The 15133-nt window shown below is 37.6% G+C and overlaps 1 protein-coding gene across 1 annotated transcript in view; it reads right to left on the bottom strand.

The window, feature by feature from the left end:
- Nucleotides 1-14930, bottom strand: part of ZMAT1 (zinc finger matrin-type 1) — a 78219-nt gene extending 63289 nt beyond the window's left edge. Inside the window, exon 1 of the mRNA XM_053657461.1 lies at nt 14622-14930. Coding sequence (XP_053513436.1) covers nt 14622-14685 — 64 coding nt within the window. The 5' untranslated portion in view covers nt 14686-14930. The remainder of the gene's footprint in view (nt 1-14621) is intronic.
- Between the last annotated feature and the right edge of the window lie 203 nt (nt 14931-15133).

Here is a 15133-nt window from a genome sequence, read left to right on the forward strand (position 1 = left end):
CACAAGTGCTCCGTTTTCTGGATTCAACTCACAAGCCTTCTCCCTCTAATAAGAGTCTTATTTCTCTTTCGTAAAAATTGGCTGGTTGGATGAAGTATCATGGTTAATGCTATACTTATCCAAGATCTACTGTCTCTTGTCTACTTGTTGGTACTTTAAATCCCATAGAATGCTCTTCCACTGTCTTAATCCATTTTGCCTTCCCTCTGCCACTGATCACACATAAGATTACCTGGGAGCTGTGAATACCAATATACCTGCTGGAGGAGAGAACCCACCACCAGGGAAAAACCCAAGTACAACAAGAGAGCCCACACAAACAGAAGAATGGGCAACCATATAGCATCCAGACAAACAGATCAAAGAGACCACAACAGTGAATCCCATAGAATTTCTAACATAGAAGTTCACCCTACAAAGACACCTAGCAAAGTGGAACATCAGGAACCACAGAAACAAACAAAAAAAGAGACAGCTAAAATGGGCAGACAAAAAAAGAAGCTACAATCAAAAGGAATGGAAGATTCCCCACTAAAAAGCTAAATGAAATGGAGGTAAGCAAACTATCAGACATAGAATTAAAAATAATGGTTATAACGATGCTCAAGGAACTCACAGACAACTACAAGGAGTTGAACCCAAAGAGGTCTACTCCTACACATATCAAAATTAAAATGCCAAGTTTTACAAAGAGAGAATCTTAAAAGCAGTAAGGCAGAAACAAGGAATAACATACAAAAGGGCTCCAATAAGGCTAGCAGCTGACTTCTCAACAGAAACACTCCAATCAAAGAGAGAAAGGCAAGAAATATTCCAAGTAATTAAATACAAAAGCCTGCAACCAACATTACTGTACCCAGTGCGGCCCTCAATTAAAATGGGAGGCAAAATAAGAGTATCCAAAACAAAAGAAGGCTGAAAGAATACATCTCCACCAAACCAGCACTAAAAAGTATGCTACAAGGACTATTATAAGAAGGTGAAAAAAAAGACTGAGAGAAAGAGAGGAACACAGGTATAAAGGGAGAAAGATTAATAAATACCTATCAATAATAACTTCAAATGTTAATGAATTAAATGCTCCAAACAAAAGACACAGAGTAGCTGAATGGATGAGAAAACATGACCCACACACATGCTGCCTACAAGAGACCCACCTCAGAATGAAAGACTTATACATACTGAAAATGAAGGGTTGAAAAAAATATTTCAAGCAAATGGAAAGAAAAAAAAAGCCAGGGTAGAAATACTCATATCAGACAAAACAGACTTCATAACAAGGGCCATAAAAAGGTATCTAGAAGGGACACTTCATAATACTAGAGGGAAGAATCAATCAAGAAGACATACACATTATAAACATATATGTACCCAACATAGGAGTACCCAAATATTTAAGGAAAATCTTGGAAGACTTCAAGAAAAGACATTGACAGCAACACAAATATAGTAGGGGATTTTAATAACTCACTGTCAAAAAAGGACAGATCTTCCAAACAAAATATCAACAAAGATATTGTGGCATTGAACAATGTCCTAGATCAAATGGACTTAATTGATATATATTGAACCTTTCATCACATAGAAGCAAAATATACATTCTTTTCAAGTGATCATGGAACATTTTTAAAGATAGACCATATGACAGGACACAAAGCAACCCTCAGCAAATTAAGAAAATTGAATTCATATCAAGCATTTTCTCTGTACACAAGGGACTGAAACTAGAAAGCCACATCAAGGAAAAAACCTCAAAACCACTCAATTCATAGAGATTGAATAGCATGCTATTAAACAGTAAATGGGTTAAGAATGAGATCAAGGAAAAAATCAAAAAGTTTCTGGAAACAAATGAAAATGAACACAAGACGGTCCAAAGCTTATGTGACACACTGAAGGCAATGCTGAGAGGAAAGTTCATAGAGATACAGCCTTATCTAAAAAAGATAGAAACATTTCAAGCAAACAACCCAACCCTACACCCACAAGAACTTGAGGAACAACAACCAGGACAGCCCAGAGCAAGTGGAAGGAAGGAAATAAACAAGATCAGAGCAGAATTAAATAACACAGAGACTAAAAGAATAATTCAAAGGATCAATAAATCCAGAAGCTGTTTCTTTGAAAAGATAAAATCAACAAACCTTGAAGCAGACTCATCGAGAAAAAAAGAGAGAAGACCCCAAAAAACACAATCCGAAATGAAAAATGATTATAACTGATCCTACAAAAATACAAAGAATGGTAAGAAATTACTACAAAAAATTGCATGCCAAGAAATTTGAAAACTTGGGTGAAATGGACACATTTCTAGAAAAATATAGTTTTCACGATACTGAATGAAGAAGAAACAGAAAGCTCAAAGGGACCAATAACAGCTGGTGAAATTGAAGCAGTAATAAAAAAAAAAAAAACCTCCCAACATACAAAATCCCTGGACCAGATGGTTTCACTGGAGAATTCTACAAAGCATTTAAGGAAGAGCTAACCCCTATGCTTCACAGACTATTCCAAAAAATCCAAGAAGATGGAAGATTCTCAAACTCCTTTTATGAAGCCAGCATCTTCCTTTTCCCAAAACCAGATAAAGACACAACAAAGAAAGAAAACTTCAGGCCAATATCACTGATGACCACAGATGCCAAAATCCTCAACAAAATATTGGCAAATTGCATCCAGGAATACATTTAAAAGGTCATACACCATAGTCAAATGGAATTCATTACAGGGATACAGGGATGGTACAATATTTGCAAATCAATAAATGTAATACATCACATAAACAAAAGGAAAGATAAAAATCACATGATCATATCAATAGATGCGGAAAAAGCACTTTATAAGGTACAGCACCCATTTATGATAAAAACACTCAGCAAAGTGGGAATAGAGGGAGCATTCCTCAGCATAATAAAGGCCATATATGAGACACCTATGACCAACATCATACTCAAAGGGCAAAAACTAAAAGCCTTTCCATTAAGATCAGTAACAAGACAAAGATGTCTGCTTTCATCCCTTCTATTCAACCGAGAATTGAAAGTCCCAGCCACAGCAATCAGACAAGAAAATAAAATAAAAGGCATCCAAATTGGAAAGAAGAAAACAAAACTGTCACTGTTTGCAGATGACATGATAGTGTACATAGAAAATCCTGTAGACTCCACCAAAAAACTACCTGACCTTATAAATGAATTTGGCAAAACAGCAGGACACAAAGTCAATATCCAGAAATCAAAGGCATTTTTGTACACCAACAATGACATATCAGAAACAGAAATCAGGAAAAAATTCCCATTTGATACAGTAACAAGAAAAATATAGTACCTAGGAGTAAACATAACCAAGGAGGTAAAAGACTTGTACTCTAAAAACTACACAACACTGAAGAAAGAAATTAAGAAAGACACAAACAAATGGAAACATACACCGTGTTCATGAATCAGAAGAATTAACATAATCAAAATGTCCATACTACCCAAAGCAATTTATAGACTCAATGCAATAGCTATTAAAGTACCAATAACATATATCACAGATATAGAACAAACATTTGAAAAATTTATATGGAAACATAAAATGATGCTGAATAGCTGCTACAATTTTGGGAAAGAGCAGCAAAGTAGGAGGGATCACAATACCCGACACCAAACTGTATTACAAGGTCACTATGATGAAAACAGCCTGGTACTGGCATAGAAACAGACACATAGACCAATGGAAGAGAACAGAGAGCCCTAAAAACAGATACATAGACCAGTGGAACAGAACAGAGAGCCCAGAAGTAAACCCAAGTCTGTATGGTCACTTAATATTTGACAAAGGGGGCAGAAGTGTAAAATGGAGTAAAAATTGCATCTTCAACAAACGGTGTTGGGAGATCTGGACAGCTACGTGCAAAAAAAAAAAAAAAGAAACTGAATCACCAACTTACATCATACACAAAAATAAATTCAAGGTGGATAAAAGATGTAAGTATTAGTCATGACACCATGAAAGTCCTGCAGGAAAACATCAGCAGGAAAATTTTAGATATTCCATGCAGCTATATTTTTACTGATATGTCCCCTAGAGCAAGAGACATAAAGGAAAGAATAAACATATGGTATCATCAAAATAAAAAGCTTCTGGATGGCTAAAAGAAACAGCATCAAAATGAAAAGATAATGAACCATATAGGAAAATACATTTGCCAATGATACCTCAGAGAAGGGGTTGATCTTCAAATTTATAAGGAACTCACACAACTCCACTCCAGGAAGACAAAAAACCCAATTAAAAAATGGGCAAAAGACGTGAACAGACAATTCTCCAAGGAGGACATACAAAGGGCCAAGAAACATATGAAAGATGCTCAGTCTCACTAGCCATCAGGGCAGTGCAAGCTAAAATAATATTGAGATACCACTTCACACCAGTGAGAATGGCCATCATAAACAAATTAACAAACAACAAATATTGGAGCGGATGTGGAGAAAGGGAACCCTAGTGCACTACTGGTGGGAATGCAGACTACTATGGAAAACAGTATGGAATGTTCCCAGAAAACTAAAAATGGAACTGCCTTTTGACCCACTAATTCCGCTGCTAGGATTATACCCTAAGGTTCTCGAAACACCAATGCAATAGAACCTATGCGCCTCAATGTTCATAGCAGCACAATTTACAATAACAAAGTGTTGGAAGCAACCTAAGTGCCCACCAGTAAATGAATGGATTGAAAAGTATGGTACATTTACACAATGGAATACTAAACAACAGAGAAAAGGAGCTCCTACCCTTTGCGACAGCATGGATGGATCTGGAGAACATTATGCTAAGTGAAATAAGCCAAGCAGTGAAAGACAAATACCATATGATCTATTCTATAAATGAAACCTAGTCAATAAAACAAACAAGCAATCAAAATATAACCAGAGACAGTGAAATGAAGAACAATCTGACAATAACCAGATGGGAAGTGGGAGGGGATAATGCAAGGAAGAGGGGAAGGGTTTTCAAGAATAACTATAAAGGACACATGGACAAAACCAAGTCGGGGTGGAAGCAAGGGAGAGAGGTGGGGATGGCTGTAGTGGGGGGAGTTCTGGGGGGGCAAATGCAATAAACTATAATTCAACAACAATAAAATAATTTTAAAGAAAGAACAAACTGACAGTAACCAGAGGGGAGGTGGGAGGGGATAACAGGGGGAAAAGGAGGGAAGTTTCAAGAACATGTATGAAGGACACATGGACCAAACCAAAGATGGGTAGGATTACTGGTAGGAAGTGGGGATGGCTGGGGTGGGGACATGGTTGGGGGAAAATGGATACAACTGTACTTGAACAATAATAAAATTTTTTTTAATTCTTAAAATGGCAATTTTTATTATATGTTTTCTACCACAGTTAAAACTATATTGGGGCCCTGGCTGGTATGACTCAGTGGATTGAGTGCCAGTGTGTGAACTAAAGGGTCGCTGTTTCAATTTCCAATCAGGCACATGCTTGGGTTGCCAGCCAGGTCCCCAGTAGGGGGGTGCACGAGAGGCAACCACACATGATGTTTCTCTCACTCTTTCTCCTTCCCTTCCTCTCTTTCTAAAAATAAATACATAAATCTTAAGTATATATGTGTGTGTGTGTGTATATATATATATATATATATATATATATATATATATATATAGTGTCTTTCCCAATGTGTGTGTGTATTCTTCTCTTTCCTAATATGTATATTAGAACTATATATACATATATACATATATATTTGCATATATATGTATATATATAGTATTGGGAAAGAGACAAAAGCACCTTTTTCTTCTCAATCCATGGCATGAAGGGCAGTTGCCCTACATCAATCCATCATGCAGAGGGAACTGCATGATCAAGTAATAAACCATTGTTTTGCTACCATGACATAGCAATCCCCTCTTGAATACCAGTTATAACGGTTATTGTAAATGAAAGAGTGGTTTGCAACAAATTATAAATGGGATAAGAAAATTTATGTAATCAATGCCCCTACAATTTGATTATATGTATGTGTGGCTTTAGTCTTAGTTAAGAAAATGAATCAACCAATTTTTTTATAATGGAAGTGTTTAATTTCTTTATTTCCTTCCTAAACCAAGTGTTTACATGACTTGAGAAAATAAAAGTTTCATAATAATTTGAAATGGGGGAAAATTATGACCTATAGCACTAAGCAGCAGTAAAAAAATAAGGTTTTGATTTGGTCAAACATATTCATATCCTATCTCTATCCATAACTATATAACTCTGAGCAAATTATTTAACAATTTTGAGCCAGTTTTTTCACCTAAACAGTACAGAATTACAATGACTGTCCCAGGATATGATGAATATTAAATAAAATAAAAATTTAAAAAATGATTAACAAATATAGGTACTTGGTAAAGTATGCTAGTTTGTTAATCCAGAAGATTTGAATTTTTTATTTAATGTTATATATAATTTTTTTTATTTCAGATCAGAATAACTTTAGAGATCATCTAGTCCAGGGTGTCTCAATGTTGATATCACTGTCACTCTGGGCCAAATAATTCATTTTTGTGAAAGGCTGTTCTGTGCATTGTAGGATATTTAGCAGAACACTCAACCTCTACTAACTAGAAGTTGATAGCATTCATCAGGTGTGACAATCAAAAATATCTCTAGAAATTGCCACATGTATCTTGTAAGGCAAAAATACCTCTATTTTTTTTTTTAATGATTGAGCCTAAGATCCTCATTTCAAGATGAGAAAGCAAAGGCCCACAGAGCTTATAGGAAATAAAAGAATGGAGAAGCTAAAATTTAAAAGATATAATTCTGTATGCAGGTGGATTTGAACCATGAAAAAAATTCCAGTAGTCTGGGGGGACACATTAGTCTTAGCAGAGGGAGGTCTTTAAGTAAGTGAAACACAAATGTGAGTACTAATAACTCACATTCTATGGATTTGGGCATTACTAAAATCCTTATGTTGATATAAAAAATATGTAATTCAGCTTGTACCAGAATGCCAAGCTTTCATGATATAAAAAGCAAACAGGATTCACTTGCAAGAAACTTTTTAGGGATCCTTGTTAAACTGTGCCTACTCCAAATAGTTGTATTATTATGCTAGAGTAAAATATCGATACCTTTAAATTCTGTATTGAAGCCCTGGCAGGTGTAGCTCAGTGGATTGAGTGCGGGCCTGTCAACCACAGTTGTGGTTCAATTCCCAGTCAGGGCACATGCCTGGGTTGCAGGCCGTGTTCCCTGCAGGCCAGTTCCCAGAAGGGGATGCACAAAAGGCAACCATACATTGATATTTCTCTCCCTCTCTCCTTCCCTTCCCCTCTAAAGATAAATAAATAAAATATTTAAAAAATATATATAGAAGAAAAATATTTAAAAAAATAAATTCTGTATTGAAAAATGCAATTGAGTGTAAAATCTAAATTATTGTAATCAAAACTTTCTTTTAATTAATACTGGTAAACAACACCAATTTAATATAAGATAAATATATATTTTTAAAAGATTTCACTTATTTATCTTTAGAGGGAAAGGGAAGGAGAGAGGGAGAGAAATATCAATGTATGGTTGCCTCTCGTGTGTCCCCTGCTGGGAACTGGCCCACAACCCAGGCATTTGTCCTGACTGGGAATCGAACCGTGATCCTTTGGTTTGAGGCCAGCGCTCAATCCACTGAGCTATACCAGCCAGGGTTAATATAATTTTTGTGACAAAAGAATAAGGTATGGTTTGAGTCGGAAAGAAACAATGAAACTGTGTCCCTACAATTTAATTCATTCTCTATGAATACAATTAAAACCTATACAAGATCTCTGAGGAAGGAACCAGAAGATTATCATAACTCATCAGTTCTAGGTAAGAGAGCTTTCCCTGTTCACGCCAATTAAACGTTCTTTCAGTTACCCTGCTAAGAAATTTAAGCTTATTCAAATTAGGTGAATCTATACATAATTGTCTATATTTAATAAATTGAATATTATTTGCATTTGTTAAATGACAATTAGATTTAGTTGTACAAAACCCAAATTTCTTCCTTAAGACAACTCATCAGATGTTTATGGCCAAAATAGCCTTTACTTGTTTTAAGCTTTGCTGAAGTGGGAATTTTGTAGCCCAACTAATCTTGAAGCAAAAAAAAAAAAAAATCTAACGTTGTGTAAGAACTCTGCATATTCTAAGAGTGGAGCAAACCTCAGAAGGGTTGGCTGCAATACTATAATCATAAATTTCATTCTTAGTCACAGATTTAAAATCGGGCATTAAGAAATATAAGAAACAATCCCATTAATTCTGCACAGAGCATATGTGCTATATAGTCTCCTTGATTATACCTTTAGAGAGATAACCTCTTTGAAGCATTTTTGAAGAAAAAGGATTTTTGTATGTAGCTGACTTGATCTTTGCAATCTTTTTATACCAAATGAGCAAAGTTCAACACTAAGTTATAGGAGACTGGAGAACTGCCTGTCCTATCCTTGCCAAGAAGTTTTAACTTTCTTTTTTCCCCTAAAGGCCTGTCTCCTACTTTAACTCATAAACTAAGCTCCAGCAAAACCATTAGCAGATAATTTTGGAAAGAGTCTCACATTTCCTGTCTCAGGACCAATGCTCATTCCTACAGCCATTTCTAATCTCTGTCCATTAGAACTGTTATTATGCTTCCAAGTCCTTCATAAATGCCATTTCCTCTAGGATTTCCTGTTTCCTTAAAGGGAAATACTCTCCTGCTCTTCTTGAGTGGGCATTGGACATTTTGTCCACCCCATCCCTGCACCTTTAGCTCCCCATTATGAACACTCATAGCTAAAATGCTATCTAGTAACCTTACTTTCTCAGATTATAAAATTAGTACCTGACTTATGAATTTGGCTGTTTTGAGGCAGAATATTACAATCAAAAAATTATAAAGGTTTTCCCACAGCATATTAAAAGTTACAAAATACAATGAAATTATCAAAATTAATTGGGAGTACTAGTGATATGTTTAATGTTTACTGAATCTTTGAACTTTATAATCATAATCACTCTGTGGCTTGCTACCTGAGCAGACCTGCTTGTGAAGTTAAAAACTGAGTTCAGTTCCGGCCAAGATGGAGGTGTAGGTAGGCACACTGTGACTCCTCACACAACCAAAAGAAGGACAACAACAAATTTAAAAACAAAAAACAACCAGAACTGACAGAAAAACGAACTGTATGGAAGTTCGACAACCAAGGAGTTAAAGAAGAAACATTCATCCAGACCAGTGGGAAGGCCAGAGACACGCAGCTCTGAGGAGAAGACTTGCAGCAAGGCAGTAGCTGGCAAACCCTGCAAAATGGCAGAGTGCAGACTGGGTGGTCCCAATTTGTGTGCAGATAAATCGGGAGGAACAATTTGGGAGTGAGACAGACCAAGCACCCCAGATTTCCAGGATGGGGAAATAGAGCCTCAAACCTCTTATTGCAAACACCTGTGGAGGTTGAGGCACCAGTGGGAGAAACTCACAGCCTCATAAGAGAGTTCATTGGAAAGACCCACAGGGTCCTAGAATGTACGCAAGCCCACCCACCTGGGAATCAGCACCAGAAGGGCCCGATTTGATTGTGGGTAATGGGGAAAGTGACTGAAAACCAGCAGAGAATGGAGCAAGCACCATTGTTCCCTCTCAGATCCCTCCCCCACATACAACATCACAACACAGTGACATGGGTTGCCCCACCCTGGTGAACTCCTAAAGCTTTGCCTCTTACTACATAACAGGTGCGCCCAGAGACAAAAATGGCCCAAATGAAAGAACAGATCAAAATTCCAGAAAAAAATGCAACTAAGTGACGAAGAGATAGCCAACCTATCAGATGCACAATTCAAAACACTAGTAATTGGGATGCTCACAGAATTGGTTGAATATGGTCACAAATTAGATGAAAAAATGAAGGCTATGCTAAGTGAAATGAAGGAAAATGTACAGGGAATGAATAGTGATGGGATAGAAACCAGGACTCAAATCAATGGTGTAGACTAGAAAGAAAAAAAAAACATTCAACCAGAACAGAATGAAAAAACAAGAATTCAAAAAAAAATTAGGACAGGCTTAGGAATCTCCAGGACATCCTTAAATGTTCCAATGTCCGTATCATAGGGGTACTAGAAGGAGAAGAGGAAGAACAAGAAATCGAAAACTTATTTGAACAAATAATGAAGAAGTTCCCAATCTGGAAAAGTAAATAGACTTCCAGGAAGTCTAGGAAGCTCAGAGAGTCCCAAAGAAATTGAATCCAAGGAGGAACACACCAAGGCACATCATAATTACATTAGTCAAAATTAAAGATAAGGAGAGAATCTTAAAAGCACCAAAACAAAAGGAGATAGTTACCTACAAAGGAGTTCTCATCAGACTGTCAGCTGATTTCTCAAAAGAAACTTTGCAGGCAAGAAGGGGCTGGAAAGAAGTATTCCAAGTCATGAAAGGCAAGGACCTACATCCAAGATTACTTTATCCAGCAAAGCTATCATTTAGAACGGAAGGGCAGATAAAGTGCTTCCCAGATAAGGTCAAGTTAAAGGAGTTCATCATCGTCAAGCCCTTATTATATGAAATGTTAAAGGGACTTATCTAGGAAAAAGAAGATAAAAAATATGAGCAGTAAAATGACAACACACTCACAGTTATTAGCAACCAAACCTAACACAAAAACTAAACCGGAAACGAAGCAAACAACCAGAACAGGAACAGAATCACAGAAATGAAGATCACATGGAGGGTTATCAGCAGAGGGGTCATTGAGGGGGAAGGTACAGAGAATAAGTAGCATAAATAGGTAGAAGATAGACAGAGGGAGGTTAAGAATAGTACAGGAAATGTAGAAGCCAAAGAACTTATATGTATGACCCATGGACATGAACTAAAGGTGGGGAATGCGGGTTGGAGGGGGTGTGCAGGGTCAAGGGGGAAAATGGAGCAACTGTAAAAGCATAATCAATAAAATATATTTTTTAAGAAACTGAGTTCAAATCCTGTTTAAATCCATTAATTTACTTGATCCTATTGCAGCTCCCTGGCATGAGAAAGCTACTATGCCCTTCATTCCAACAGGTTAATAAATGTGAATGAATCTGCTAGACTGGTTGCAGGTAGAAAATAATCCTAACAGATAGGTGATGGATACAGTAAGGGGCATGCTTAGTCAATATTTTCACATACTGACACCTAATAAAGGTAGAGGATCAGAAAGTAACAAATGGCCATTAACCTTTCTCCAGACATTCCCTACACTGCCAAATGCAGAGAATTAAAAATTACTTCTAAAACTTGCTAGTTATTCTTTTTAGATACCAACATTAGATTTACAATATAATGTTTTCAGTGTTCTTATAGTAAATGACCATGGGAAGAGTATAGACATAATAAAAAATGAAACAGTTCTGATACTTAAGAGTCTGAGTAGCTATATTTAAAACTGCACTTCCTTAATGATCTTATTTACTCATTTAATAATTTTACTATCAAGCACTATTTCAAGATCTTTAATATAACTGTGTCTAATTCATAACTATATCCTCAGCATTCAGCACAGTGTATGGCACACACACACTGGTGTTCAATAAATGATTCCTGAAAAAATAAAGGGAAGGCTATTAACTAAATTTCTTATGGTAAACTTGGAACTTGACTGAATAATATGGAAACAAAGGAAAGCCTTGTTAAGTAATTGCTGTGCAAATGGATTATTAATTTAAAAAAAACAGAATGCCCTCCGCTCTAAACCAAAAGCCATTTAATAATGTATTTTTCTTAAAGAGGTATACAAGAGGGGTTTTGTTTATTTTTGTTTTGATTTTTGCTATGATTACACCATGGACATCAATACGAGGGGGTGGGAAACTCATTTCTGAGCCACTGAACTTGTTTTTAAAAAACTTCACTGAATGAAATAATAAGTGCCCTACAAAATCTCAATACTTCCTTTACCATGAATCTTGGGTGTCTTTTGATATGTCTGGTCACAAGGCACTTCTTTTGCTTTTTGTTTTTGTTTTAAGGTTAGTTGACAGATTTCTGATTTGTAACCTGTGAAAGCTTCTAATCTTCCCTGCTTTTCAATTTCTAATCTCTACTGACATTTGCTCATTACCAACCCAAGACATTAAGATCCTCAGGAATGTTAGCTATCCTTGAAAATGAATCACCCAATGCATAGCAAGCCACTTTTAATGGTCCTATTTGCATTAGACTTGTAATAATTGGAGTCTCTGACAATTCTCTGCCACCTTTTAGAGAATTTCCTAACTAGGACTTAAACAAAGAAAAGATATTGGCACACCACCAAGCAATATTTTTCTGTCTTGTCTTTTATCCACTACCACACACAGCAAGCATTTATGGCCTTTACAAACATCTAAACAAAAATACTTTGAGACCTAATAGTGTTTTAGGCAGTGTACTATATCAAGTATTTATCATTTGTTAAGTGAAAAGGTAAGAGAGTTTTGTTTGGTCTGAACAGTTAATGAAAGATATTTACCTAAATGAAATGTTAGTTTTAGGTAGCAATTATATCTGGTTTTTCATGTTCTAGTAGATTGTCTCATCACTAACAACACCAACTTTATTACTCACTTAATATCACATGATAAGTATTTGGGAAAGGTTTCTTATGGAATATAAATCACTGTTCTAGTGCACAGCCATGGAAATGTCATTGAAAGAATATTAATGCAGAAATGTAAAGTCGTAGTGCATAGGTTCAGACCTGAAATCAACCTCGGAATCTGTCTAGTCCAAAATCTCTAGTTCGCACATGTCAACACCCAAATACCAAAGGAAGCTTGGGATCTGTTCACAAAATTTAGTAAATTAACAACAGAACCTAGGTTCACTGCACCAGGCTCATACACTAGGACTCTCCTCATTTGACCAGTGTGCAATATTATAGGCAGGGTATTACTGCAAGTTTATGAATTTTTATCTCTTAAAGTTGTTAATACTTGCATATATTAAAAGATACTACAACCAAGCCAGGCAAAAAGCCATTTTCTCCATGAAATACTAGTCCTAAACCTTACTGTGAAAAGGCCATGGCAGCCAAACTGAATTGTGATCTTGACCACCTAGAACACTGTTCTCTCTTCCTTGCTGGTTATAGACAGAAAGTTTGGTATACTAACAAAAAACCCAGATTTCATATTTTCATCCCAGTACAAATCCAGGCTGACTGAAGACATTAAACAGGATTTTAAAGGTTGCCTTCAGTAAGTGAGTTAATTTAAAAAGTCATCATATTACACTGTATTTCTAATTTCCATATTAATAAGTAGCATTTGTGTAATGTGCCCATGACAAATATCAAAAGGCATTTTTTTACTGCTTTGCTTCTCCTCCAAAGCAAAAGGTGTGAAAGGATATGGAAGAGCACACAAGGATATATCATTTAAGAATGTAAAGAGAAAAATCATTTTATGGGGCCATTTCAATGAGGTGTCCTCCTAAGAAAAAGGAATTTATATTATTCTACTTTATTTTGGAATCCATGGTCTTTCACTTTGGAGACAAGTTAGCAACATAAGGTAACAAACACAGCAAATATTGTAAATTAATACAAAATTTACGATGACAAAATGCTTTAGAGATCTCCAGCGGAATTGGTTTCAACCATCTAAGAAGTACTTCCAAAGATGCTTTAAAACACAATGGCAAATTTAGTTTGCTATTAGTAGGCTGTTTACAAGTATATAGTACTTTGTGTGAACTAAATTACCACTTAGACTGAAATAGTCAAGAAATGTATTTTTCTGTTAGGAGTAATATGTGTGTGTTGTAGGTACAACAGCACTTATTAAAACCAAAACCATCTTAAAAATGGGCCCCAAAACCTTGCTGTACAAGGTTTAATCCCTCAAATAGCCAAAGAAAACTCTCCAAAGTGATTGATGAAATCAGTGCTTCCGCCAGTCTCTTCCTCTCTTCTTTCCTCAATACAACTTGCTCCTCCACCAGACCCTATGATTTTAAAATCCAACAGATCCTACTTGAAAGCTCAAGTATACACTTTAACATCCCCAAATTCCTAACTTCAACTATTAAATATCCTTCTGCAAGTTTCTACACTGCAGGATGCTGAATTTCACCAAAGGATGGGGTTTATCCCTCTGATTTTTTTTGGGGGGGGGGCTTTTTCTCTTTCAATCCGTCTTTCCTAGCTAGTGTCTCTTCCCTTTCCCTATTCCTCTAGTTCTACAGCACTTCTACCCTGTTTTTTATCTTTATCAAAACACACCTCAGCTTCCTAGAGCAATACTAAGGTGCTTTGGCTGGGAGAGAAATTGTTTTTTGGTTTTTTTTTTTTTCTCCATCAAACTCCTGCCTTGAGAATACCCGCGATTCCTTTTCCTGGGAACCCCCTCCTTTTCGGGGGAGGGTAGAAGTAGGGAAGACCCTCTCTGCTTCAGTCCATCTAGAACACTCAGGGCTACTACTGCGGGGCGGGGCGGGGCGAAATTGGCCTTTACTGCGCCACAGCAGGTGGGGGGTGGGGCTGCGGCCAACCGCGCCCATTCTGATCTCAGACCAGCAGAAGAGAGGCAGCGAAGGACCTGGGGTCGCCCCCATACCCCGGGACGGGAACTCACCTTCTCTGAGGCAAGGGCGAGTGTCTACTTTAAAACTACTGCCCCCCCTCCCCGCCGCCGCCATAGTGGAGCCGCCAGAGCCGCCGCCGCCGTCGCCACAGCCACCGGCAGGCGAGCTGGCAGGGGTGGAGGTGGCGGAGGAGGCAGGCTCAATCACTGCCGTTACCACCGCCAGCGCCTTGGCCGCCACCACCCCCGCCCCCGCCGCGCAGGCGGTGTAGGAGGAGGAGGAGGGGGCGACAGAGACGGTAGCTTCCTAAGGGGAAGACTCTGCCGCCAGCGGTGTGAGTGTGTTCAGCGCCTCCGCCATCGCAGCGAGGCTCGGACAATTGCACTTGAGCCTCTCTCCAGTTAAATCCCATAGCACCGCCTCCCACTTTAGCACCGCCCCCTTCGCCCCTCTTGCTCTTGCTTCAGCTCCAGCCTAGTTCTCGCTCCTCTCGGCCAATAAGAACGCTTTAGACCCGCGGGCAGCCTCACTGCTACCCCCACAGTTTGGCATCACCAGTCTC

This window comes from Artibeus jamaicensis, unplaced genomic scaffold, assembly GCF_021234435.1.
Source record: "Artibeus jamaicensis isolate MK-2021 breed Jamaican fruit bat unplaced genomic scaffold, CSHL_Jam_final scaffold_461, whole genome shotgun sequence".
Taxonomy (NCBI): domain Eukaryota; kingdom Metazoa; phylum Chordata; class Mammalia; order Chiroptera; family Phyllostomidae; genus Artibeus; species Artibeus jamaicensis.